We start from the raw sequence: 25,764 nt of genomic DNA, 5'->3' as shown, positions 1-25,764 counted from the left end.
GTATCAATAACCGAGTGGTTGGTTGATTGTCAGACAACGTCTTGTCTGCACATAATTAGGATGAAACCATGCACACAAGGTAAACAAGTGTGCGTTTGTGACAAGTTGTCAAACAATCAACCCACTGACTAATGGGACGACTGACGCGAAAAGCGTATTAGTCAAAGACTAGTCCGAACAGCGCACTGCTGGTCTTTTCTCTAGTTCATGAATGTATACCATGACTGTTAGCTTCCATCAAAGGCATCATCTACCAGTTCACATCGCTCAGTTGGAGTTTCCGGGATCGGAAAGCCGCCCTGGCCGCGCTTGATTTGTCCATTCTGGTGTCGCGATGGGGGGAACGCTTCTCTGCGGCTGCAACACTGTCAGTGTATAGAATACACCCGGAATACTGCAAAGGACGTACCATCGGTGTTGGTCTCTGCTTCATTGGTCATTTCATAGTTGAGGACCAGGTTCTTGATCCGTTGCTGTTCCTCGCGGTCGGCTTGCTGCTGGCTTCGCATTGCCACGGCGAAGCTGGAGTCGGAGGGCAGGTCAATCGTGCGGGTCTGCATGGTTAGTCATGAGACTTGCAAGAAATCGATGGAGAGCCTACCTGCTGCTTGTTCCCCTTCTTCGTCATCAATGAGAACGCCATGGTGTTATTCGTGGGCTTGGGTGCCTCTGGCGGGGGCGTCTCAAGCGCTGCCTCACGTCCAGACCGCTTCATCGGCAAAGGTATGTCAAACACACCCTTACGTTCGAATTTCCGGGATTCCATGCTCTCCGCCATCATTTTCTCGAATTCACGGTCAAATTCGGCTTCCGCCTCTGGGTCGCGTTCCTCTTCCTGTCGAGTTACGAAGATCTCTTCGTCTTCGGACTCACTGTCGCCATTTTGTTCGCCGTTCGGACCGGACACCTGTTGATACGTTAGTAGATAATCATAATCTTAACGTCGGTCAACGAACCTCAGCCTCGTCGCTCGACTCCTGGTCCTCTTCCTCGAGCATTGCATCTTCTTCCAGACCCTCGTCCGAAGAGCTGCTGTCCGCATCGTCCTCATCAGGCTCAGCAGGTCTTTCTGCATCCTGCGTCTTGAAATTCTGCGCCACAGCTTCACTGAAAATCTGCGTAGCCTCAGCCAAATCAGCTGCTAGCTTCCACTGAGGACGAGTCATGGAGAAGGTATCCTGGACTAGAAAATCAACGTCCATTGGCAGGGGATCCTTCGTATGCATGTAGTACTGTTTTGGTTAGCCTTGAATTTCTTGCGGACAGTGGCAAAAATACCTGGAAGAAGGTCAAGAAGAAGTCAAGCTTCTTTTTGGCAGAGCCACGATCGAAGCAGTGGCCGCAGGTGTCAAGAAGAGTGCAGACCAGACGGACACGGAAGAAGTCATCAGGCAGGTCAAGCGGGTTGATCCTTCCAGGCATGGGCGTACCGCCCTCTGAGAGCTGTTAATGACGTTTCGCGGACGGTGTCGACTCACTCACCATGGCCAAAGGTAATAATGCGATACAAGGTGTCAAAGATCACCGGTGAGTCAATCATCTTGTAGTTGTAGAGCTCTCCGAGGTACTTGACTTCAGCGATTCGCTTCTGGTTGAACTTGAAATCGTTCTGCTCCAGACCCAGCGTGATCTGCTCGAGGATGTTGTCCACAACGCCGATGACGAAATCCTGGTGATACCTATAAAGGGCACTGACGAGGATCGCGAGAAGGTGGATGTTGCCATATTTGACCTTCACCGGTTTGCTGAAGACGCGCTCCAAAATATCGACCACCTATCACGCATTTAGTATGATCTTCGTACACCGCTTCGCTCCATGCTGTACTTACATCTTGCTCCTCCCAATGAAGCTTGCGGATCGACTTGAGGATCTTAGTGTAGTTGCGCTTGTTCATATCCAGGTAGACCAGTCTGCGGATGTAAGACTCCATAGGGGTGCGCTCCTTCTGCTGAATGGCAGGTCGCGGTGGCGGATCAACGTAGTAGACTGCATTCTCGATGATCATCCGTTCCTGCTGACCCAGGTGCTGAACAGTCTTCTTCCTTCCTAGAGTCTCCAGGAAAGAAGCCATTCTCGGGGACGTGTCAGGGTTCCGAAGCAGATAGCGTCCACAGTTCTCCAGGAGATGCCCGATGATCTCAATGTTCATGCGCGAAAAGTCATCCAGCGAAACCTTGAAGCAGTGGAAGATGATATGCTCCGGAACTACACCAAACTTGGTCAGTTCGGCCAAATAACGGACATTGCTCATCCGAACCTGGCCCAGGAACTCCTTTGACTTCCGGCGCTGGAGGCTTCGGAACTCCTCGTCCAGATAGTTGGTGATTCCCTGAGGAATATCAGGCATGTACTGTCCTAGGGTTGCAACAAGACGAGAGTACAAGGGAAGAAGATCGATGCGGCCCTTGGGGACATCGGAAACTGCCTTGATGAGCCTATTCCGAGACGCCTTTGAGTTGAGGAAGCAAAAGTCTAGCGCCATCTGGTCAACCTGGTCCTTGGTCTGCAGATCGGGCAGCTTAGCCAGAAGCGCGTCCACCTGGGCGCCGACAGTCTTGCTTGCGATAGCAGTAGACTGGTCATCGGCATCTGCAGCAGCCTTCTCCTCGGCTGACTGCGCTTGGCCAGCTTCAGTCTTCTCCGTATCTGTACCGTCTTCTTCTTTCTTCTTTCCGGCCTCATCCTCCGCCTTCTTCTTCTTGCCATCCTCCAACAGTACCGCCGGCACTTTACCCTTAAGATCGACCAGATTCTCGTAGAAGCGCCGTTCCTCTTCGTCTTCCCAGATACCCGCGCCCTCTCCTTGGCCACGCAAGTACTCGCTAGCTTTCACCAGGCCGATACCACCGCCCGCTCCAGCATCAGCGGCCTCCTTCTCGGCCAAAGCTGGCATTTCCACGCCCAGAACCTCACACAGGACCTGAGTGTTGGTAACCAGTTTCTCCAGCGACTTCGTCTGCTTCTCAAAGTTGGCCTGGCGGTCTTCGAATATTTCGCCACTCTTCACGTATGCTTCGGCATTGCGACGGCTCTGGGCGGCCAACGCTCTCTGATCGCGAACAACATGTGCCTTGACATCCTCCAGGTACCGATTAAGGATATGCTTGAACCGAAGCTGAGTCTTCTCCGAAGTGAGCGGCGGGTCATCACCCTCCGGGGCTGTTGCATCCGCCTCCACATCGCCATTAACAGTAGTTGTAGCGCCATCAGCTTCGACAGTCTTCCTACCCTCCTCGACCACCTTCACGCCCAGCACATCCCAACTAAAGCTCTTGACGAACAACACAGCCAGTGGTAAATTTGAATGGTCGCGATCATGTCCAAGTAGGTCCTTCAACACCTCCAAAGGAAACGGCTCGGGCTCCCTCTCACCATCCTTACCAGCAGACGGCGGCGCCCTTCTCACCGGCCCATCCGTCGCCTTTCCGCCAATACCAACAACTCCATCCTTGCCCTTCGCGCCCACATCATCCGGCTTCTCAATATCATCCAGTGTCTTCAACACCCCCACCAGCCACAACTCCGTAACAACCCTCAACAACACCCGATGGCGAGACAACCGTTCCTTTTCCTCGCGCTCGCGCAACTCCTGGCTGAGCGCCTTCAGCTGTCCTCTATCCGGGGTACTCAGGCCCCGCCCTAGCAGCCATCCGATCTGGCGGGTGAATTCGGCAGGTCCGAAGCGCTGGTGCAAGGCACTAGTAATTTCGACACCTGTAGCAATTTCGCCGGGCGATTTGAGCTTGCAGAGACCTTCATAGCAGGCGGAGATAATTTCCGACAGGTATTTGTGCAGCGAGAGGGTGCGGATATCGGTTAGGAAGGTTTGTTGGGCAGCGGCGTTGATTCCGGTGCGGAGGCGCTTGATGAAAGCGGTATTCTTTTTCAAGGCTGAATCGAGGGATTTGCTGACCGGGAAGACATCTGTTGCATCAAGCGATCAGTTAGTTAGTTAGACAGTTACAATAACTCCATGTGGTTCCGATGCCGGATCAAGTTCATGTATCGGCGTAGTGGGTTGAATTGATGGGGGGGGGGGGGGGGTTTCTTTACCACTCTCGCCGGCCCATACTTTCTCATTTTGGAGGCGGAGATCCCCTGTAGACGGAAGGAATAAGTTAGCGAACCCAAGTTGGGGGAAGTTTGGTGACATGTGGTGTGGAGTGGGATTGAACATACGCTTCCTCTGACGATCCATTGCTTGCCGCGGTGTGCGGTGGTGGTGGTGCAGCAGCAGCAGCAATCAGCGCGTGGGTTGATCTCAACTGTCCGGGGAACCTTTCAAAGAGTGGGAAAGGAAAGCGCATGAGTGACTTGAACGCCACATTGGTGAAGCGGGCAGGAGGCAAGTGACGCGCAAGGTGTCTCGGGCGTCAAGGGGAGGTGGAGAGAGGGGGAGGCAAGCCTTGGAAGTGGCTGACGGAAGTTGAAGTGAAGCGCAGCTGGGAAAGTGAAGAAGAACTAAGTGGGCCGAAGGCGGAGTTCGTCATTACCCCAATAGTACTACTTACTCTCTGCGATAGAGTCAAATACTTTTGTTTCAAGAAATAATTACTTCTTTTTGTTGGCACCGCCATCAAATTTGTATTACTGATCCCATCTCCCTAACAGAATTCACTCTGACGGAATAACCCCATAAACCTCACATTCACATCAGACATTAACCACAAACCACCACATTCTCATTCAAATTCCCATCCATTCCTACCTTCAACCATAAATTACCATCAAATTCCATCTCCCTACTTCACACAGAAACATCCTACTCATCCCCCATCTCACCACCATCATGACCCCTCACCTCCGAAAACCCCATCTCCCTCCCCTCCGTCTCCAACAACCGCGCCTGCAACGCATGCTTCCGATCCTCCTCACTCCAACTATAATGCCGTACCACGGGCGGCTTGATACTCCTGCCTAGGATGCGACTGCTGGGATCTTCTTGCTCTCTTTCGGGACTGCTTTGCGTGTGCAGCGGTGCGTCTGCGCCTGCGTCGTCTGCTTGATGTTGACGAGTGCGGGGGAGGGTGGTTGGTTCGATGGTAGGGATGATTCGTGGGTTTGGGGACATGTTGGATGTTGATGGATGGTTTGGTTTTGAGGGAGGGTGTATTGGATTGGATTGAATTGGATCAGACTGAGGGTGTGTTGTAGGTAGGTAGGTAAGTAGAAAGATATAGGTAGGTTGTAGACTGGTATGGTATGCTACCTAGCGATGTAGTCGAGGTCAAGGTACCTTGAGGACCATATGTTTCGGGAAAGCAAGGGGCAAAGGAGGATGGATGGAGTAGTTGGGGATGGATACGGGTCTACTGGCTTAATATGCCTGCCTGCCTCCTTCCAGCAGATAGCATCCCGTGAATCTCGGATGGGATCGTGGCGATACGATGTGGGCTGACGTCTAAACCATGGCCAAGAATAATCCAGTTCCGGCTAGGATTGGACAGGAACGAAGCCTGGATAGTGCTACTGCACGACGCGGCCAGATAGTTGATGGTGGTGTTGTGCTTGGACCTGAAGTCATTGGGACATCATCTATGGCGCAGGCACGTGATGCCAGCTGCGGTGGAAACCAATGATCGTCCCATGTTCCTGGCTTCGAATTTAATTGTGAACGATGTAAGAGGCTTGCATCTGAACATAACTAAAACGCTTTTGTTTCCCTAAGAAACTGTGATAACATACAGGTCATGAGGGTTGGGTTGGGTTGGGTTGGTTGAGGGTCCAGGGCTGATGGGCATCTTGCCAACAGCGCACTGGGAGACAATATTGAAGGAAATTTTCAGACGCGGATTCGTTGACGGACGTCACACAAGACACGGGTAGGTCTTGAGCGCCCACAGAAATAGCAAGGTCTACACCATGAGGCATGGACAGAGACCCTGACTCGTAATGGTCAATGCTGCCACAAAAGGAAACACAGTAGACATCGCACGTGGACAAAACAATACATCTGGCTTGGGGGACCGTTAACAGAACGCAACAAAGGAAAGAAATCCACATCATCATACACCTTCATACAGCAACAAAAAAATCGACAGGGTATGCCCACGCCACGCTATGCGAGTCCTTGAAGAAAGATAGGAAGAAAGAAAGAAAGAAAGAAAGAAAAGGGGAACGTTGCAAATATGTACTCAGAATCCAAGAAGGTCGTGTCAAGATATTAGCAGGGATCGAATGACTTTTTATTGTTTATTTGGGTTTGCGCCAGAAGTATTGCTGCGAAGGTCAGCTATATGTTACTGTTTAAGTGGGGATAAACGTACCTTGTGCTGCTTGCGGCAGTTGCGGAGGCCCGGCTTCCTGAGATCATGCACAACCGCCTCGCGTCGCATATCGTCCTCGTCAAAGTCAGGAATGTAATAGTACTCGGCTTCCAGAGGCTTTCCTGCGGCATCCTTTCCCTCCCGTGCTACCTTTCCAATGCACTTGGTCGTGTCCAGGATGGCACGTATCTCTTCTTTCGTGGGGCCCTCTTTGTGATGGCCGTCCCGTCTCCACAAGGACGGTGGGAGGTTGTTCAAGATTGTCGAAAATGGCGTGGAGGAGAGCCGAGAGAACGCCAATTGGTTGGCGGCATGGTTCTGGACCCGTTCAAAGCTCTCGCTCAACGGTTCCAGCTTGGTTACTGTGCTCTCCGTCGACTCAACGGCCTTGGAGGGTTGTCCCGGGGACTTGGTAGGCTGGACAACCTGGTTGCGGGGTCGTGCAGGACGGAGTGGTGACTCATCCGCAGTGAATGAGGCCATCCGAGGGAGTAGATTGTCGCCAAAGGGTCCAAAGGAATGAACAATGGGGTCATTTTCTTCATCATGGTCCGAGAAGTCATCTTGCTTGCTCAGCTCACTCAACTCGCTCGACTGCGAGCTCTGCAGAATGTCACTAGCGATTGACGACGACTTCAGATCTGCATCAGCAGTGCTGTTGCGACGGCTAGGTGAAGCCTCGTCTTCGTATACGACCACGGAATTCCGCGAGCGTGTCGGGGTATATATGGGTGACGATGGGGGCACCAGAGACTTGACCGCAGGGGACGGCGAGACGGGAGACGCCAAGCGCTGACGTTCCACATTGGGGCTTTCGTGAATACTCCGACGGGACTGTGCTTTACGTTTGGGTGTAGTCTCCTCCCATGTCTGCTCGGAATCCGTCGAAGCATAATCCTTTCGGTCACTTTGAGGCCATTGGACCAGCACGCGGGCGTCATGAACATCGATCATGATGTCAGCATCCTTGATATCCGAAGTAAACGTCTTTCCCTTGGCCAAGTCATATGTTTTTCCCTGACAATGCAACTTAATTCCATTCCATCCCATGCACATGATCTCCACTCTATCAGGGTCAAAGGGATTAGCTGCGGGCTTGTAAGTAGCCTTGACATGCACCCTCGATATCATACGGTTGGCCGCGAGCTGGTGATGGCACGAGGCACTGGACCTTCCCATCAGGACAGGCTCCCCGCTCTCGGGAAGTGTTATGGTAGGGACAGCAGACAGAGGGGTTCGTTCGGAGCTGGACGAAGTAAACGTACGCCGTGAGGCCGTTCGCGGCAGGGCCATTCTCGGGGGGGAGGAGGACAAGATATGGGTCGACGAGGTCGGCACCGGCGTAGGGTAAGTCGAGACAATGCCATGATTGTCGCGTGCTACACGCTTCTGTGGACGAGGAAGTGAGGGAGAGGAGCTCAATGGCTCAAAGGCAGGCAACAGGGCCGCGGGACGCTTCACACCTGCCACCGGAGCAGCCAAACTGCTCCTTGGAGGCGAAGACTCCATGATGTTATTAAGTTGAAGTTTAAGGCCGTCTGGTCGTGTACCACGACCCGGACACGCTCGTATACCACTCGAACAACGGCAGGAGGGGTGGACGAGGATTAAAAAAGATCAATTGAGGCTTTCGTCGCGTCGAGGAAGAAAAGGTTGGGAGAGGAATGTCTAATTCTATGGGGGGTGGGAGTCAATTCACGAGACTCGGGGTCCCGAAGGAAAGAGAGAGAGAGAGAAAGACAAGATGAAGCGTGTCAAGGATGACAAAGGGAAGGAACTTTGAGGCTTCACCCCCCAAGACGAGGGCCAGGAGGTTGGGGAAGTACGAAACTGGGTACGAACAGGCAAAAAACGAGAAACATTGAAGAAAAGGGTGAAAGGATGGTGTGTGGTGGAATGCCTGCCGGAACGGAGCGTCTCGTCCAGCGCGGAAATGCACGCTTACAACCCGAGACGCGTTCGATAGGCGCCGACGAGGGTCGAGAGCTCCACCACTAAGCTCGCGCAGCCTCGCAACTTGGACCGTCCGAAACTATGCAATGCACTGCTGACTTGGGTGGAAGGGAAGTTTGCCAAAATATGCCAGACTTCGATTGCGTACAGGTGTGGGAAAAAAAGGTAAATCAACCCTGGCGGCTCCCTGAGTTCCAGCACTCCCCTGCGTGTCTAACGGAGGGAGGAGAGGTGGCTAGTCTATAATCTCGGTATACACAACCCTCGACACCCCAGGCAGGAACGAGGCGCGTCTCCGCGTCTAGGAGTCATGTGCTCCGCGTTTTCTGGTTCGGGCCCCGTGATGGCGCGCCTGATCACGTGGTGTTGGACACCCAGCCTCGGCCAATGACCAGTCGAGGCCTTACCCAAAATAGTAAAGCCATGTGCCCGTTGCAGGGATTTCGTACAGATCGTGACTCGCTATCCCCATCTGGACTAGTGCGTGCGACGTGAACAGTCCTCAACGGGGTGGATGACTTCAACTGCCCCTGATGGCATCCACCAGAATACTACCTACGCAGGCTCGAACTTGGTAAATGGTCTCATCATCGAGCCAGGTACGGGTCCCGGAAAATACACCCGGAAAGATGAACCCTCTTTATGGTGTGATATAAGTCACAACGTGTAGTTCAATCGCCGGTTCCATGGCATCATCACCCCTCATTGCGGTAAATATATACTTAGTAGCAATAGTAGTAGTAGTAGTACCCTTCCCGGAACAAACAGTCGCAATTGCGCCCCCAATCCACCATAACAGTTGGTCTCTGTTACTTAAATCTCACTTTACAATGCAACATTAATGATACAATATATTAGTCAGGAAATGAGGACAATGACTACTTAAGTGGCGATCAAAACAGCTTAACCCACTATAGAACTTCAAAGAACCAACATGAATAAATTATTGATATGACGGACCTGAAATGCCAAACCCCAGCCCACTTCTGACATGCCACACATCACCGGTGACAGAACCCTGAAGAACTCACCGACCGATCGGGGGGCTCCACTTATGCACATTCCAAGGTCACCGATATCTGATAGATAGATGGACACATCAGACCGTGCATGACGCAGGTGGATGCCGCCCTGGAATGCACCTCCACCGCCTCCCGAGCACTCTATCGAAGGATAATCTACATGCCAGCCCTGACACACCTGCTTTCACTTAAACTCAGGAGGCTGGGGGTGGGACCCGCCAGGTTTCGTAGGGCCGCCCTTCTTACAAAAGCTAGTTGTCGCCTTACGCGGTCACAAATACGGCGTCCATGCACCCAGATGGTATCAGATCGGTACAGAAAGAGATAAATCCATCTTCAATCAACTGACATAAACAAAACTACTATACAAGGCATTGCTAGCTTATAACATGACGAGCAAATCTGGCTGCTCACGGGGGGGAATAAGGTAGAAAAGTGCGGCTAGAAAAACGGAAATCAGTGTTACTTTGCAGTAGAGAAGGTAAGGTCTAACCACAATCGTCTCCATCAAGGGAATGGCGACGCGACATATGTGACAGGTGCTATATTTTCCAAGCCACATAGGACAATATAGTAAGATACAGAGAAGAAAGCAACCGCACTGGACAGAGAATCATGAACAGAATGAACAGAGGCATGAAAGTTCTTCTATTTGCGAGCCGACGGGGTTCGATTCAAATCAGCGGATGCGAACCGAATCGTACGGCCACGGCGGGTGGGTGTCGGGCCCTCGACTAGCTTAGTAGAAGACATAGGTGGCGGAGCCGGAGAGAACCTCAACCTGTAGGTGAATGATGATCAGCAAAAGATCCCAGCAAAAAAGAGGGGAAATGAATGCAGGTCACTTACAGTGCAACCGGAGTCGTTGGAGCCAGACTCGGAGTAGAAGGTACCATCCTCATACTTGCAAGAGCCGCTGAGGTTGTCACCCTGGATCTTCACGTTGAAGTCAAGCTTGGTGGTGGTGGTAGGGCTGTTCTGGAACAGAGAAAGCCACTTGCCATCGTTGTAACCGACACCAAGGTTGATAGGAGCCCAGTTGCCGATAGGAGAGCTGCCGTTACCCCACTGGCAACCAGTCTCGGTGGAAACACCCTTGGGGTTAACGTAGTACTGAGCGGAAGTGGTCTGGTTCTCCCACTTGTAGTAGGTGGCGCCGTTGGGGCAAGTCAGGGGGTGGAGCTCGCTGTTGGCAGAGACAGTGAGAGGGATGGTCTCGGATTCGGTACCTGTATACATGATTAATGCCTTTGTTTTGACCCACATGTCGGAAGGGAAGTTCAATGCTTACCAGGGTAGTCGGTACGGCAAACAGCGACCTCCTCGCTCATGGTGTTCTTCACGTGGACACCTCCGACACCCTCAATGCAAAGCTTCTTGGACAGAGACTTGTTGGTAAGGTGGAGCTTGCCGTTCTTGCACTCAATACCACCAACGGACTGGCCGGTAGAACCCTGGGCACTGGGCCACTGGGACTTCTGGTATCCGGCAGGGCAGGCATAGGAGCACATGGCTCCGGAAATGCAGGAATCGCCGGTGACACCGGTAACGATGGTGTCGACAATCTCGTCGACGATGGTCACGTACTGGATACCAGACCAACCGCCAAGGCCAAGGTAGTCGAGGGCAACGGCACCGTATTCAGAGGGGAAGGTGTCGCAGTCAAGCTCGCCATCAGGGAATTCCTTGTCCACACCGGTGGCAGAGGAGGAGCTGCTGCTAGAGCTGCTGGCGGAGGAGCTGGAGGAGGCCGCGGCGTACGAGCTGCTGGTCTTGGTGCTGCTGGAGCTGGAGCTGGAGCTCGACGAGTGCTGGACGGCGACCTCGATGAACTCAGCAGCAGCCTGGACGGAAGCCGTGGGAGTCGGGCTGGTGGTGCTCGAAGCCACAGTAGAAGAAGAGGACTGGCAAACATCCGCAGGCACGTTGCCAGAGAACTTCAAAGTTCCCTTGCGGATACCAGCGCAGGCCTCCTCATAGGTAATGACCTTGCCGTCGAGAACGAAGGTGGTGACGGTAGGACCGGGCACCGTGACGACCTCGGCGTCGGGGGAGCGCTTGTGGTGATGGCGGTGCTGGTGGTGGTGCTGAGCGGACACCAGGGTACCGGCGGTAGCCAGGGTGAGGGCGACAGTATTGAACTTCATCGTGTCGGTAATCTAATTCGCACGGGGTCGCAAGCTGTTCAGTGTTGCGTCAGATTGTGGATCTAATCTATATAAACCACGGGATCCCATATTAGCATGCGCTCAACCTCCATTGACCACAAGCCGGTCTGTTCGATACTAGACACTAGCCATGTATGTGCTTGCTTTCTTCACTGCGTAATGCAAGAGAACGAAGAGCTGCACTGCTATTGTATGTGCTAAGTGATCCCGGGTGTTTCGCGGAGGTGCACATGATAGGAGACATACCAAATTCACAGCAAGCCAGTCGCGCGCTTCTTGCAAAAAATCTGTACACGAATCGAAGTCCTCGTGGGGCAGCGGTTGCTGAAAGTCTGGCAGAGACAAAGCAAGTTGCCTAGAATAGAGTATGAGAGTTAAAGAGTGAAAGAGAAGAGAGAAACAGGTTCCCAAAAGAGCGTACGAGAGAGAAGCTAGTTCTCTCAGGTCGGATAGGAAATCTCGCGAAGGATAGCAGGCGAAGGGCCGAAGATGAAACGCTCTGGGGGGGAAGGGAGGCAAGAAAATGTGGAGGGGGATCTCGAGGGAGAAAAGGGAAATCGGGAGGGAGATGAAGGAGTAAGTAAAGGTTTAGTTCGCGCCGTAGACCAGGGGGGGGGAGGGATTGAGTGGGCAAGAGGCGATAGACTAGCTTAGTGTGGATGTGGGCAGGAGGGACAAGGAAGGCGTGCGCTGACCTTTTTTTTCCAGGGGGTGAACCAAAGGAACCAAGAAAGAGAGTGTGAGAAAGTAAGTGAGAGGAAGAGAGAGAGCGTGGCACTTGGGCCGAATGAGTGGATGGTTAACCAAAAAAGAATAAAATTCACAGGCAGGGAAATAATGGGAATACTAATAAAATAACAAAAATAATCATAATAAATTATCAGGGGGGCCCACAGCCCGAAGGCTCAAGACATCGGGTTGAGTTAGTGTGGGCTGTTAGCCTTTTAGCGTTGGAAATTAGCTTGTTACAGTTGTCCGTATCTGTAGTATCTGCGCGGTATTGTCCTCTTCTCCTTTCGGGGGTGGGCAATATTAATCCCTATTTTTGTGTCAAGCTACGGAGTATAAAAAACATTAATGATTGTCGCAGGACGGTAACTCTACTCCCGATGAGAAGATCAGGGACGGACGGGTATGGAGTATTACTATTATGGGACGAGAGCGCGGGAAAGGGTATGAAAGAATCTATCTACGGGCACGGTTTTGAAAAGGGGCGAGAATACTTCTGTAGTAAGAAAGAGAGAGAGATCACTGACAAAAGGATCTCAGACCCGTTTTTTCTTCTCCCTACCGTTGTGATGGTCAGGCGATGGACAGGGGGGGCGCGGCACTGGAGAAAGAAGGCCAAGAAACCACCGGGGTTAAAATAAAAAAAAGTCAACATGGACGACGCAACGTGAGTCGTGAGAACCGCTGAGAATTGCAGCTGTGAGTGGAGACAAGTGGATAGAATAGACAGGAACCGCCTGGGCTCTGGAACACTGGGCCAGCAAGCCAGCAGCCTTGGGGCTTTTCTGGGCCACGGCGGTGATTTTCCCCTTTGAAACCCTTACGTTTTTTTCATCTTCTGCTGGTTTCTCTTTCTTTTTTTGTGTTTTGGGGCCTTCCTGTTCCTGAAAGTGAGCTTGGCGTTTACCGAAATTACTGTGTCTCGCTGGCCACTCATAACCGGCTCTCGGGCACCAGCCGGTGGGCCATCAAACCTTCTCCCCGGTCAGGTACACCAATCATCGGGTCCTGTGCTGCCGAACCATTGCCACAATTTGGCCTACCAGGGAATGTCTCATGTCGGATCTCAATGTTGGCCTGCAGTAGGGGGAGTACTGTAAATAATATTAGCAGTTTAGCACTCACCTACTTACTATCTACCAGTAGTCCTCGACTGAGTCTGCTCGCTGTTCCAGTCGGGTTTGACGGGCGGTAAAGATATTTTCAGCCCCGAAACCATGACCCAGCCTACTTTGTACTTCCCTCATCAAGTGTTCCATAAGTACACCTTTGTTGGTTGAATGGAACGGGGCCAATTCATCAATCAATCAATCCATCAATCTGGCTGACACATCTCCCCGGCGGAGTGCGGGAATTCCCTCCATCTGATTCTGATGTCACCGATTCCCCTCATGTTCGAGCAATTAGGCGAAGTGGCTGCCTAATTTATGATCATATTGTTCTATCCGTTGCTGCGTCGTCAATGTTCTCTTCATATACCCCACCTGCGACGATATACTTACAAAAAGGATACAGGCCATTACTTACAAACGATTTTCTCGGCCTGGTGCCCACTTTTTATAGTAGTAATAGACAGTGCACATCATGCAGAACAATATTAAGAGTGTCTCTCACTTCCCTTCCTACGATCTGGCCTGGAACAGGTGCCTTCTCTTACGGCCTGGTTTCCACCGACTAGAGCCCGTTGCGGAGCACGCAGACGTTAATCCCAACTTGCAGAATGACTACCTGAGACCCTGGCTTCTTCTGGACTGGTTGCTCATCCCACATGTCGTCATTTCAATACAAGGAATCTTTCAGAGATGTTTTCACGATGCCGTTGACTTGATCAGTACTTAGTCTTAAGTAGTAAGTAGTTGGTTGTTGGTATATTATTGGCTATTGGTTTTAATTAGAGACATTACCGCCTCTTGAGGAAAGAGGAAGCCGAGCGCTATCCAATACACTACACGTCTCATTTACATAGCATCCTGGAACAACTGTCTATCTACACAATACCACTACTACCAACAACGATGCGGTATCTCGCAGCCTTGTGTTCATTGGTTGTCCGACCACGGGTACATACGCAGGTACAGAGTACACCTGGTCCAAACGGATATCTTCCTGCATAGACGTGGCAAGGTACCCCCGACAAGGCGACGCTACCTGACATGGTCAGGTGTCTATTGGTATTATATGCTACAATCGCGGAATCTTTCATCTGAATCTCATTGGTAGCGCCCCTCTTGTAATTCTTCGCGACTTGACCCATGTTTACAATATCTTTGATGTGTTCGGTGTTGGTAGCAGTGTAGCTCAGGCGCCAAAGATCCCACCATAGATATCTGCCGAGAATTGTCGGAGGATTTCGAACATCTATCCCCGCCCTACCGGGATTCTCTTCACCACTGATTGACTGGTCGTTAGCTTGACACGCAGATCCCATGATGAATGTGTTGGTTATCTGTTCAAGTGCGACACTCGTTGTTTGGTCCAATTTGGCCTCCTTTAATGATATCTGGCCCTTGCAGGCGATGCCGAGTCGTGTCAGCCTGTACCACGGCCTCTACGGAATCTAGTGTCTTCAAACTGCCAGGTCTTTATTCATCGGCGTTGCGATAGAGTAACCATCAACCTTGCCGTTTTCGCTCCACGCCAGTGATTATTGCCATCGCATATTCTTCGTCTGAGTTTGCTTGGTATTGATCAGAATTTCGCCAACAGACTGGTCGGGTTATGCTGCGGTGTTGTCGTGAGTTTCGGTGTTGCGCCCAACCAAACGGCATTGTTGTTGTCGCCCGGCTATTGTACAAGTCCTACCTGGCCAAGACTGTCATTAAACCTAGCGTCCAGCTAATTGGTTGTGGAGGGGATATCCCTATTTACATGGATTCCTTTGCGTTGAGGCACCTCAGGCACCAAACAGTAATACGAGAGAGCAGCCTATGAGACGAAGAAAGCAGGCGAGGATCTCCTGGATTGACACCACCAGCCTCTTTCCAAAGGTCCTTTCAGGCTTTCAGCCCCTCAGCCCCCGGGCCAAGTCTTCTTCCTGGTCATTGCGCCCGCAACCAAGGGGTTCTGGAGTCTGACGGACCCTTTTGCGATAGATTACTATTGGACCCCTGACTGAGACTGCACCGGTAGATACCATAGTGGTAATCATACCGTATGAGCGGTGACGGTGTCTACTAGTACTCCATACTGACCAACCAAAGCTAAATAACTACACTAACCACTCCAAATTCTCCGTATTAAGCCAGTGATGGATCCGCCCCATCCCATCCATGCTTATCGCCGCATAAAGTGAAAAGAGACACAGCGCGAAAAAAAAGTGAATCTCGTCCGATGGCGTCCTGGTCCAAAAGCTTGGCAACTGGAGACTCCAACCCCCAATGCGGCCAAGACCGACTCATTAGCACCGGTTAACACGGAGCTCACAACAAAAGGGAGAAGCGCGGTAGTTACTGGCTGCTGGTTTGCTTGCGCGGCTTGTATCCGCCGTTTACGTACTCAGTTGATGCTAAGTGCCTGCGAAGAAGCCTATCTATCGGATATGCCTATCACTTCAACCAATCTGATAGTAGTCATCGCTGCTTCTCCGCATTCTGGATGGGTGAACCGAGGAGGGGATCGGAGCGCTCAATTAAATTAGGTGGAGTGGGTGGTGCGGTGCCTTTCTGCATGTTCAACTGCTCGATAAACAATCACCAGAGTTATTTGGCGGCCTATAGTGGGGACAAGAAGCTTTTGGACCTTACATGATTGATCGTTCTTCCTGAGCCCAGTCCGGAGAGTTGGAACGTTCTTGAATGGACAAGTCTACGGGTGAAGCCCAGTCACTACGCCCAACTCGGTATCTCGACGACAGCTCACAACTTACTTCCACGCATCCGCCTCGCCCGTGTCTCCTCCTGTGGACTAATAGTATCCTCCCACCCGCCATATTGACATTCGACTATTGAATTCTTATATCGAACTAATCTCCCAACGCATCAGCTATTGACGTGTCCCCGTCCAAAATGTGGTACCAGAGACGATGATGTATTGGTGTGTTCTACCAATGATTCGCCGACTTGAGAGTCTCTTTCTTCCGATTAGTCACTTGACGTCGGGAATGCAGACGTCTATGGGATGCGCGCTGAACGGAGTAACAGCAAGCAACTAAAGCCGGAACTGTTTCAGGCACCGATGTCTTTGTCCTATCATTGTTCAGCTGTACCTGAGCCATCCCAAGTTCCGTTACTTTCTCCGCTATTCCACTAGATTTAATCCGTCGGAGACAGTTGGAGCAATTGTCTGGTTTCCGCCCCGTCCAGCCGAATTGAATAGTTAGCTCGGAGCAAAGAATATCGCTGCATCCTGTTCACCGGTCAGACGTCACGCACGGTGCCTAATTAATGAATATCGGCAGCCATCTGGAGAATCATTGACTCAAGAATGGGTTCGATACTTGCAACTACTACTACCCCTTAAGTGCAAATAGGGGTTTCCGAGCCTCTCCTGGACGGATGGCTCGGGCTGAGCGGTTGATACCCACAACGTTAGACTACATGCGAGGCTTGTTCGTTATCTTTTGAATGTCGCTGTGGAGTGGTTGGGACTGTCGACTGTTACTAACAATGAGCAGTTGGGCCAATAGTTGCATCCGTTGCGGGATTGGTCAGATTCAGACTAATGAGCATTCTCCAATCGCATGCTTGATTGACTCAATGCCCTGACGTCTCATGTCTTTATTAATGATGTGTCGGTGTCAGAGCTGGCTCTGTTGTTTCTTTATCCGCTGTTTACAGGTTATGAGTTTAGAAGCAAACAACATGCACACATCCCTGCGACAGCCTGACTGGCTCATTGCCTTGTCGCCTTAAATTCTAGGCCTCGATTGCACTATCTTGGCTGTACAGTTGCAACACAAAGCAACCACGAATGAACAAAGGCGGCCTTCAATACAAAGTCGTTACTATACAGCATGTGGGATTCTGGAACCCTTGGCAGTCCCACGATGTCCGCGTCCATGGGTACATGCAAGGGACTCTTGAACAACCCGCCTATCGCGGAACCTGTCCGGAACTTGGCCCGTGAGTAATTAGGTTTGCCATGCTGCTGGGTACTTGGTTGTCTTTCACAGGTGGCTTGGCGATTGTTCTAACGAGAGACATGAGGGTAGCCGAGTGAATAAAGAATCTCTTGTGCCGACTTGAGCAAGACTTTGATCGGACATCTTGACCATCGAGTCTAGCGAACAATGGCACAGCGTGAAATGAAGTCGACAAACAAGGCTTGATGACTCATATCCCTCGCCTTCGACCCCGTGCAGATCCTGTGTTATGATGCAATATGCAAGTCTTTATTTCCTCCGATGCAAGAGACGACTGTGCCTTGGAACGGATAATACCCGGAAACCTGCGGCCTGGAAGCGAGGCAGTTGTGGCAATACCAACCTCTTCATTGGCGTGGGGATTTGATCCGGAACGCGATTGCATGAGCAGCCCATGCTTGCAGAGGGACTATCGTGGTATGAAGGCAGATGCGAGGGCTGGATCGCAAAGTAAGTTTGAACCGGGGACGCACTGAAGTCAGTGGCAAGGCAAGGGAGAAGACCAGTACTTTTGCCGACTACAAGTCCCAGAAACTTTTCAGTCTGGAAGCGTGCAGCCTATCGGCTGTTCGAGATAATCACAGCCGAGCCAATTGCACTACTCTATACATTGTTCATGAAGCCACTGGTGGATTTGCCATGCAATTACAGCCTAAAGTCGACTTATAGCTGGTTATACCGTCTCCACTGTCCTTCACCGCACTCACAATTGTGACTGTTTTCTGCTTAGACATTACAAAGCGAATGACTGACCCAGCAGAGACAAGTATTGCAGCATTTGACTTCGATTGGTAGGCAAATCACTCCGTGTGAACATGATCTAGTCATAGCATTGTCTATCCCCACATAGCCTAGCTATCCAAAGGATACGCTCACTAAAGAGACAGAATCACCTTTGCACCACATTCTTGAATAATATCAGCATTCTTACTATGCAATACACAATGCATATTGCCGATGCCAACTAAACGAAGATTCCCTCTGCCCTTGTCGCGAAGTCGGTGCGCTCACCAAAGCTTCCAATCTGCTCCTTCTTTGTCGACTGTTGCATTGGATGTTCAATTACCTCTATGAATGAAGGGCACATTCGTTGAAGAAGTGACAGCCAAATTTTCATCATCCGTCTCTATGACGATCTGTGCAGTCGTTGTCAACAATTTTGTAGATCTCTCTGCACTCTTCAGGCTCGGCGGTGTCTGGAGCATTGTTGACCACCCCAAGGGATCAGAGAATGACGATAAGATAGATGAGATAGGGACTGTTGAGCTGAATGGCAAAGGACTTGCTACCCATTCAGTTGGTGCATCCAAACCTGCTCTAGTCGGCATTTCCCCTTAAAGCCGATATGGTCTGGTGTCAATGCCGAATGGTCAATCAGTGGGAAAATCTGCCTAACAGGCTATGCAATGTTATTAATTCATCTCTCTATGTTTTAAGATGATGAGAGAAGGCATGGGGGTTCTTTGGGATCAGTTGTCTTGTCGACTCAATGTGTAGACCGTCGATATTGAACCCTCGGCATTATTTCTCGATCGCCGAATGCCACTTCGTCAACTGGCGGAGTTGTATGACCATCTCCTCAAAAGTAATGAATCGTCTGAGAAGTAAATAGGGTACCTGGCCATCAATAAGACGTGCTTAATAGCCTATATCAGCCCCGGTTATATTGCCGTTGGTAGAGAGGATTGACATGTGAATGATTACTTCCCACTATAACTAGTCCCCTTCTACTACTTGGACTTCTACCATCGCCGAACCACCAACCACTGCATAAACCCTCAAACCCCGATCACAACATTCCATCTCAATAAATCCTATGGAAAAGTCACCCATGACGTAAAAGCACATTCCAAACCAACATCTCCATCTCCAACCGAGCATATCCGCGTCTGCATCGCACCGAGGCAGACGCTAAGCCGAAGACTCCGACGGATCGGCGACACAAGCTTGGCGGGAAATCCGACGATAACCTTAGTTCTGCTTCTTCTTCCTCTCCGCCTTCAAATGACTCCTCTCCCCTCTTGACCACCACCATCCTCCCCCTCACCCCCCAGATTAAGAGACAGATATATACACAGAATACAATACAATAAATCATGCTCCTTCCGCAGGCAAGACTCTCCGCCTTGCGCGCCCTCCGCGCCACAACAGCACCCCGCTCCAGCATCACCACCACCTCCGCGCTTGCCCGCCTTCTCTCCACCCTCGCCGTCCTCGAACAGCGCGATGGCAAGCTCCAGTCCTCCTCCTTGTCCGCTATCGCTGCGGCCCAGAAGTTCGGTGGTCCCGTGACGGCCTTTGTGGCGGGTGCTGGCGTGAAGGGTACTTCTGCTGCCGAGGCGGCGCAGATTAAGGGTCTGGACAAGGTGTTGGCGGTGGAGAATGAGGCTTATGAGAAGGTACTTCAATCGATTTTCTACCTTATTGGATAAAGTAAATGGGGAGGGTAAGCGCTGACAAGTTATGGTATAGGGCCTCCCCGAGAATTACGCCCCGTTGCTCGTCGAGAACATCAAGAAGGGAGAATTTACGCACGTCGTGGCTGGCCACTCGGCGTTCGGAAAGAGTCTTCTGCCTCGTGTTGCTGCTCTGTTGGATGTGCAACAGGTTTCGGATATCACGGGCATTGAGAGCGAAGATAGTATGTCTTCTTTACCTTTCCAATTCCGGGCGTGGGAATTTGCTCCGGTGTCGGAGGCACAACCATTCATATACAGCAGTATACTAACAACTCAACTAAACAGCCTTCGTCCGCCCCATCTACGCCGGTAACGCCATCCTGACCGTCCAATCCACCGACCCCATCAAGGTCCTCACCGTCCGCGGCACCTCCTTCCAAGGCGTCGAGACCACCGGCGGCAGCGCCTCCGTCACCGAGGGTGTCGACCCCAACACCCCCGCCCAAACCGAATGGGTGTCCGAGGAGCTCGCCAAGTCTGAGCGTCCGGACCTTGGTACCGCCAGCCGCGTCGTCTCCGGTGGCCGTGGTCTTAAGTCCAAGGAGGAGTTTGACCGCGTTATCGTTCCTCTGGCTGATACATTGGGTGCTGCCATTGGTGCTTCCCGTGCTGCTGTGGACAGTGGCTTCGCGGATAACAGTCTGCAGGTCGGACAGACGGGTAAGAACGTCGCACCGCAGTTGTACCTGTGTGCCGGTATCTCGGGTGCTATTCAGCACTTGGCGGGTATGAAGGATAGTAAGGTCATCGCTGCGATCAACAAGGACCCCGATGCGCCGATCTTCCAGGTTGCGGATGTTGGTCTGGTTGGGGATCTGTTTGAGAAGGTTCCTGAGTTGACGGAGAAGCTGAAGCAGTGATTAATTCATGTTCATGTTTGTGCTTTTGTATGATGTGGGTGGGAAGGTGAGGTGATAGATATACCAATGCCATTTATTATGTATTATGTTGTACGCCTGTTCAAGCATCGTCTGAACTTCATGGTAAGAACCCGAACTACAACACACTACGATCAGAACACCAGCACGTCTATACATAACTTTTATTCGACCAAGGGTATTGATTAAGCCCCGATGTATGAACAAGAAGAAAGAAACGAACACGCGCCGCCGGAGTAAAACACAAAAGAGACACCCATTGCTATTCAATACAGCCCGGACATAAACCCAGCAAAAGCAGTTTGTCAATCAAGAAGTCGACTTTCTCTTCTTCTTACCAGCACCAGTCGCCGCCGGCGGAACCGCCACCGCACCATCCTCCAACGCCTTAGCCTTCTGCTTCTGAAGCTTCTCCTTCCTAGCAGCCAGCGACAGCGTCTCCTCATCATCCTGACCAGCCTTAGCCTTAGCCTTCTTGGTCTTCTTCGGCGCCTCCTCAATCACCTTCTCCTCCTCAGCATCACCAATCTGCTTGCGCTTCTTACCCGCCTCAACAGCAGGAGTCTGCTCCTCCTCCTCAACAACATCCCCATCCTCAACCCACAACTCACTAGCCAACCAAATCGGCATAGCCATCGTATTAGCCCCCTTAATATGCAACGCCTTAATATTCCTCCACCCCTTAGTGACAAACTTCTCCGTCAACCCCTTCACAACAGCCTCTACATTCTCCGCCACCTGCTTAGCGGAGAACTTACTCGACCCAACACGAATCGCCGCCGTCGTAGCAGGCGCCAAATGCACCGGCGCACAGTTCAACGCCTTCTCAATCTCCTTAGCCACAATCGCCGGCGTCGCAAACGCACTCTCCTTATCCCCCTCACCCTCGACCTTCCTAGCATTCCGAACCTTGGGGTCCCTCTTCACCTTCTTCCCATCGACCTTCTCAATCTCCGCAATCCGCACCGGAATCGGCCTCTTACTACTCTTGTAGAAAACCTTGCCGAGCGTATTCACCAACCGCATGATAATCCGATCATCAGCCAGGAACACATCATGTTCAGCGAGCAGCTGTCTCCGGCTCTCGAAACTCTTGTACCGATCCTTCAGCTTCGAGTATCCGATTACCCGCTCGATGCGCGACGACAAGTGAGCAGGGAATGAGGGGTCCGTGACGATGTTCTTCACGCTGCGCTGGGGGTCCGCGGTGATGAGACAGATGCTGAGGGAGGGAGAGGCGTTCAGGCTGTGCGGAATCGGGATCTTGCCTGGCTTCAGACGGTTCTTGTCCACGATGTGCTTCTTCGTTGTCAGGACCAGCCAGATCGCTTCGTTGTGCAGAGCGCTGCCTTCTTCCGCGTCGCTGTCATCGTTGTCGCCGATAAGGGTCTTCTTCGTGGCCGTCTTTTCTTTCTCGTCTTGCTTGGTCGCGATGTGTTTGAGGAGAGCCGTGGAGGCGCGGGAGACCTGTTCGAACATGTTAGTATTATTATTATTTATAAATGTCTTGTGGATGTATGTAATGAGGAATATGATGATGATATGCAGTGCATGCATGATAATCGGTGAAAGGAGACATACCTGAGTCTTCTCCAACTGGTAGGGTGACCCCGAAGTCACCTTCGTCGTTAGCGCCGTCGAAGACACCATTGTTGCGATATGCTGGGAGGAGTTGGTGCAAGTGCAAATGTCGCGATGGGTCTCGATCTCGGGGATATTTTTCTATCATTAAAAAAAAATTCATGGGAAGGCGGTCTCTCGTTCTGCCGGCTTGGCGGCGTTGCTTAGTCATGACCATCATGGAAATCGGTCATGTGATCGATCGATATGGTAGTTATAAACTATCATTGTCTGTAACTATGAAATTATTCGAATGAATAAACGCTTTAATTCAATATAGAAGTAGTCTCTACCATATAAAGCATAAGCTACCGGATATCAAGTTATACACAATGCCAAATCGTAATCATTACCCACCCACCCACTCTGCGCACAATGCACCCTACAACTCCGCCAACAACTCGCCCATCGAAATCGGTTTTCTGACTGCATTCGAAAACCCATCATGGTACGTCACCCAGACGCGTCTGCCCGCCTTCAACGTCTCGTTCTGCTTCGCCGTCTCGGGCGACTCATCTGACGGCGGTGGTGTGGGCTCCTTGATGACTCTGCCGAAGAAGTCGCGTTTCACGTTCGGCCCGTGTGCGGTCTTCTTCGCATCGCCATCATCCTTGGATTGTCCATCGGCGGTCTTGCCGGAGGACTTTTTGCCGATATTGGATGTCGTTAGTGTTTCCGATTGCTTGCGGATGTTTTCTTTGCGGTATTCTTGGTCTAGGACTTGGCGGACCGCGTAGCGGACGGGGGCGGAGCCGCTGGCGGTGGGGGTGGATTTGGTTTTGGAGAATGTGATGAGGGTGTCGAGGGGCCTGTTGAAGGTGTTAGTACGAATTCTATAGGATTATAGGGAGAGGGAGGATGAGGAGCATACGGTTCCATCCGGTAGGCCCATCCTCCGTGGGCTCCGGCGTTCTCGATGCGCACTTTCTCGAATCGTACGCCTAGACCGGCCATCACGCGGACGGCGGCTTGGATGAGCGTGCGCTCGCTCTCTTTGCGCACGCTGGCTACGCTGCGCTGCTCGCCGCTGCCGCGGACCACGACTGGTTTCACGTCCGGGGAGAGCATTCGGACGAGGTTCGGGATGAGGTCGATAACGAGGGAGTCGGTGGATCGGAAGAGGCGGGATAAGGGGGCTGAGAATGCGGATTGGAATTCTGTGAGGATGGCTCGGTTCTGTTTCTGCGCTTCGTAGGCGGCAAAGTCTGCTCGGGGACCTGAAAATGGGTGTTCCTCTTCTTCGTCGTCGACTTCCCGGGGTTTGGCTTTGCCTTGAGCCGTAGCGAAAAGGTGGTGGAATGCTACGACAGATTGGCTGAGGTAGGCACTCAGCTCCCAGTCTTGTGCGGTGTAGACCTTGGAGGACATGGTGTCGTGGAAATGTAGCCAGTCGTAGGCTGCGTTGGGTTTGGAGAGAAAGGTGTCGTCTTGGTAGCTTTGCAGCGGGTATGATGCAAAGCACTCTGCCACGGCGCGGTCGTGCTCGCCGCTAGCATCGACCATTTCACGTAGTCGTTCGATGGCATGACGTTTCCGAAGGTCAGCGACACCTACTGGTACTTTGTCTTCGGAATTGGAGAAGGGATCGCGGAAGGAGTCGACGCCAACAGGTGCATCTGTGAAGCCGGCGCCTTCGGTGAAGACTCGCTCGATGAGATCGCGCACACCACCGCGGTTTAGGCCTTTGAAGAAGGCACTGCCGCTACTGTTGGCGCTGAGAACCTTTTGCTCCAGCCAGCTTCGTGTCAGTCGTAGAGTAGATGGACATTCGTTTCTTAGCTTATGCGCCACCCATTCTGCTGCAACGAGCACACTGCGGATGTCGCCCTCTGCTGTTCCGCTGCTCTTGACGCCTCCTTGTTTGCGCCGAGCAAGGCCCCAGGAGGCTTCACAGAGCCGTCGGACGCCATCATTGTCGGATGGAATGCCTTCGACGGTGAAAATCCGCTTCATGCGCGTGACGACATTCTCCAACGGCGCTTGGCGGACATGGATGATCTCCGCAACCGAGGCCGCACGTAGTGGTCGTAGACTAGGATGGTAGACATCGTTGCAGACCATGATCAGCGGCCGTAAGAATCGGAAGTTGTCGCCCTTCTTTTTCCTGCCTTTGGTCTGCTCAGTGGCGCCTGACGAATTCTTCTGGTCCAGCAGGACGAGATCGATCAAGGCTTTCATGAAACCACCCTCACCACCGCCTCCAGATCCGCTGACGACGCCGTCTACTTCGTCGACGACGACACAAACAGGCCGCCCTGCCTTGCGTACCTTTTCCTCACCAACTTCCACATTCATGCCCTTGACGTTCTCTGTGCCCAGGGAATCGCGAATCCTGCCTTTTACCACATCCTTGCTTCGATCATCACTTGCATTGATTTCTAGCACTTCGTAGCCAGCCTGACGAGCACATACATGTGCTAGCGTAGTCTTTCCTAGACCTGGCGGGCCACATAGTAGCAAGACCTTTCGATGCGTCCGTTCTTCTTCCTCTTTGCCGTTGAACGGCTTCTTTGCCTTTGCCCTAGCGATATTGGGAAAGACGATAGGTTCCCAAGCTTTCAGCCACCGCAGAACAGATCTATGTGTGCGTTCGTCTCCTATCAATTCCGTGAACTTTCGTGCGCGGTACTTCTCAGTCCACATGGCTGCAGCTAGCTTTGCGCTCTTCTGGTCGTGGATCGGGGCTTCAATAGACGGCTGTACCACTGGGGCAGGTCGTGTCTCGGCCGGGGGAGCCTCCGGCTCATTCGCTGCTTCATCGAGAAGCTTGTGGATATCGATACCGTAGTAGCTCTTTTGAGCCCTTCCGGGCGCTGTAACGGAGCGACCAGCAACAAGTCTTTCGTAGCTGACACGGGGTGCGGGTCTCTTCAATGAAACGTGATGTGTCTTGCCCGAGCAGGTTTTTATCTGTATTGATCGGTATGGCCTTCTCGAGGGAAGCGACGTGATTGTGCTCGGTTCCGGAACGGGAGTGGGATCAAGGTCTGGCGCAGTAGATGCTGGCTTCGGAGTCGATTCCGTTGGCAGTTGAGATGGCCTCGGGATTTCAGGTAGTTCAACAGGCGGCTGTTGAATAATGTCCTCCTGCACCTGAAACTCGCTCCTTAGTTGCGCATCGTTGAAAGCATCCCAGTCATCATCATCATCCGCTTCATCCAAGAACCCGCCCATAATCTTCTGCCGCTTGGGCTCTTCACTTTGCGATTGTTCTTCGTTCTTTCTCTTCTGCGACTCCGGCGACGGAGCGCTCGACGGGAAGGGAGCGGGGAATGCAATGAGGGGCATTTTGATAGTAGGTGGAGAAGATGGTAATAAGGCGAGTGTTCGAATAGGAGAGTAGATGTTCTTCCGCTTAGAAGTTCGTGTCGGAGTATCTGATTCCAATCAGTTGATATACTCAACACTCGGGATCGTCGAGTCTACCAGGCCTTATATCCTCGTCACTGCGGAAGACATCAGATAGGTTCCACGACCGGTGCTGAATAACTATTCCTTTGCGCGTATTATCTTCCCGTTGGAAGTTCAATGCCTCGAGCTCGTCGGAGAAGGTATCGGAGGGGGGTTCGGGAGGGTCTCCCTCGGAGT

The 25,764-nt window shown here is 51.9% G+C and overlaps 9 protein-coding genes across 9 annotated transcripts; 2 read left to right on the top strand and 7 right to left on the bottom strand.

Moving 5' to 3' along the window:
- Positions 1 to 250: 250 nt before the first annotated feature.
- On the bottom strand, positions 251 to 4,199 carry BO79DRAFT_254010 (regulator of nonsense transcripts 2; the record flags this gene model as incomplete). Its single annotated transcript, XM_025686031.1, has 9 exons — positions 251 to 357; positions 410 to 554; positions 602 to 907; positions 957 to 1,232; positions 1,279 to 1,436; positions 1,483 to 1,774; positions 1,830 to 3,925; positions 4,055 to 4,099; positions 4,181 to 4,199. 9 exons carry the CDS (start codon positions 4,197 to 4,199, stop codon positions 251 to 253), a joined length of 3,444 nt encoding a protein of 1,147 aa, XP_025540751.1.
- A 397-nt stretch (positions 4,200 to 4,596) lies between these two features.
- On the bottom strand, positions 4,597 to 5,275 carry BO79DRAFT_286873 (uncharacterized protein). Its single transcript, XM_025688517.1, has one exon. It carries the CDS (start codon positions 5,070 to 5,072, stop codon positions 4,764 to 4,766), a length of 309 nt encoding a protein of 102 aa, XP_025540750.1. The 5' UTR covers positions 5,073 to 5,275; the 3' UTR covers positions 4,597 to 4,763.
- Positions 5,276 to 5,594: 319 nt separating this feature from the next.
- On the bottom strand, positions 5,595 to 6,101 carry BO79DRAFT_9278 (uncharacterized protein). The gene has a single exon (XM_025689816.1). It carries the CDS (start codon positions 6,008 to 6,010, stop codon positions 5,690 to 5,692), a length of 321 nt encoding a protein of 106 aa, XP_025540749.1. The 5' UTR covers positions 6,011 to 6,101; the 3' UTR covers positions 5,595 to 5,689.
- Positions 6,102 to 7,915, bottom strand: fhdA (putative transcription factor Tos4). The gene is made up of 2 exons (XM_025689815.1): positions 6,268 to 7,915; positions 6,102 to 6,220 (listed from the first exon to the last, which is right to left on the bottom strand). Exons 1-2 carry the CDS (start codon positions 7,774 to 7,776, stop codon positions 6,194 to 6,196), a joined length of 1,536 nt encoding a protein of 511 aa, XP_025540748.1. The 5' UTR covers positions 7,777 to 7,915; the 3' UTR covers positions 6,102 to 6,193.
- Positions 7,916 to 9,892: 1,977 nt separating this feature from the next.
- Positions 9,893 to 11,677, bottom strand: sun1 (SUN family protein UTH1). The gene is made up of 4 exons (XM_025689814.1): positions 11,657 to 11,677; positions 10,534 to 11,456; positions 10,092 to 10,471; positions 9,893 to 10,023 (listed from the first exon to the last, which is right to left on the bottom strand). The coding sequence occupies exons 2-4, from the start codon at positions 11,387 to 11,389 to the stop codon at positions 9,982 to 9,984; spliced, it is 1,278 nt and encodes a 425-aa protein (XP_025540747.1). The 5' UTR covers positions 11,390 to 11,456; positions 11,657 to 11,677; the 3' UTR covers positions 9,893 to 9,981.
- Positions 11,678 to 11,690: 13 nt separating this feature from the next.
- On the top strand, positions 11,691 to 12,076 carry BO79DRAFT_208609 (uncharacterized protein; the record flags this gene model as incomplete). Its single annotated transcript, XM_025682429.1, has 1 exon — positions 11,691 to 12,076. A coding segment is annotated over exon 1 (160 nt), but the record flags the coding sequence as incomplete, so codon positions are not given.
- A 7,156-nt stretch (positions 12,077 to 19,232) lies between these two features.
- Positions 19,233 to 20,609, top strand: BO79DRAFT_193159 (electron transfer flavoprotein subunit alpha/FixB family protein). Its single transcript, XM_025680957.1, has 3 exons — positions 19,233 to 19,618; positions 19,692 to 19,860; positions 19,964 to 20,609. Exons 1-3 carry the CDS (start codon positions 19,316 to 19,318, stop codon positions 20,536 to 20,538), a joined length of 1,047 nt encoding a protein of 348 aa, XP_025540745.1. The 5' UTR covers positions 19,233 to 19,315; the 3' UTR covers positions 20,539 to 20,609.
- Positions 20,610 to 20,705: 96 nt separating this feature from the next.
- BO79DRAFT_193154 (uncharacterized protein) lies at positions 20,706 to 22,253 on the bottom strand. The gene is made up of 2 exons (XM_025680956.1): positions 22,138 to 22,253; positions 20,706 to 22,023 (listed from the first exon to the last, which is right to left on the bottom strand). The coding sequence occupies exons 1-2, from the start codon at positions 22,204 to 22,206 to the stop codon at positions 20,866 to 20,868; spliced, it is 1,227 nt and encodes a 408-aa protein (XP_025540744.1). The 5' UTR covers positions 22,207 to 22,253; the 3' UTR covers positions 20,706 to 20,865.
- Positions 22,254 to 22,510: 257 nt separating this feature from the next.
- BO79DRAFT_193153 (putative sister chromatid cohesion factor (Chl12)) lies at positions 22,511 to 25,579 on the bottom strand. The gene is made up of 2 exons (XM_025680955.1): positions 23,048 to 25,579; positions 22,511 to 22,985 (listed from the first exon to the last, which is right to left on the bottom strand). The coding sequence occupies exons 1-2, from the start codon at positions 25,462 to 25,464 to the stop codon at positions 22,559 to 22,561; spliced, it is 2,844 nt and encodes a 947-aa protein (XP_025540743.1). The 5' UTR covers positions 25,465 to 25,579; the 3' UTR covers positions 22,511 to 22,558.
- Positions 25,580 to 25,764: the final 185 nt, after the last annotated feature.

Source organism: Aspergillus costaricaensis, assembly GCF_003184835.1.
Source record: "Aspergillus costaricaensis CBS 115574 unplaced genomic scaffold BO79scaffold_12, whole genome shotgun sequence".
Classification (NCBI taxonomy): Eukaryota; Fungi; Ascomycota; class Eurotiomycetes; order Eurotiales; family Aspergillaceae; genus Aspergillus; species Aspergillus costaricensis.
The sequence above is the reverse complement of the archived record's forward strand: the minus strand, read 5'-3'. Positions and strand labels throughout refer to the sequence as shown.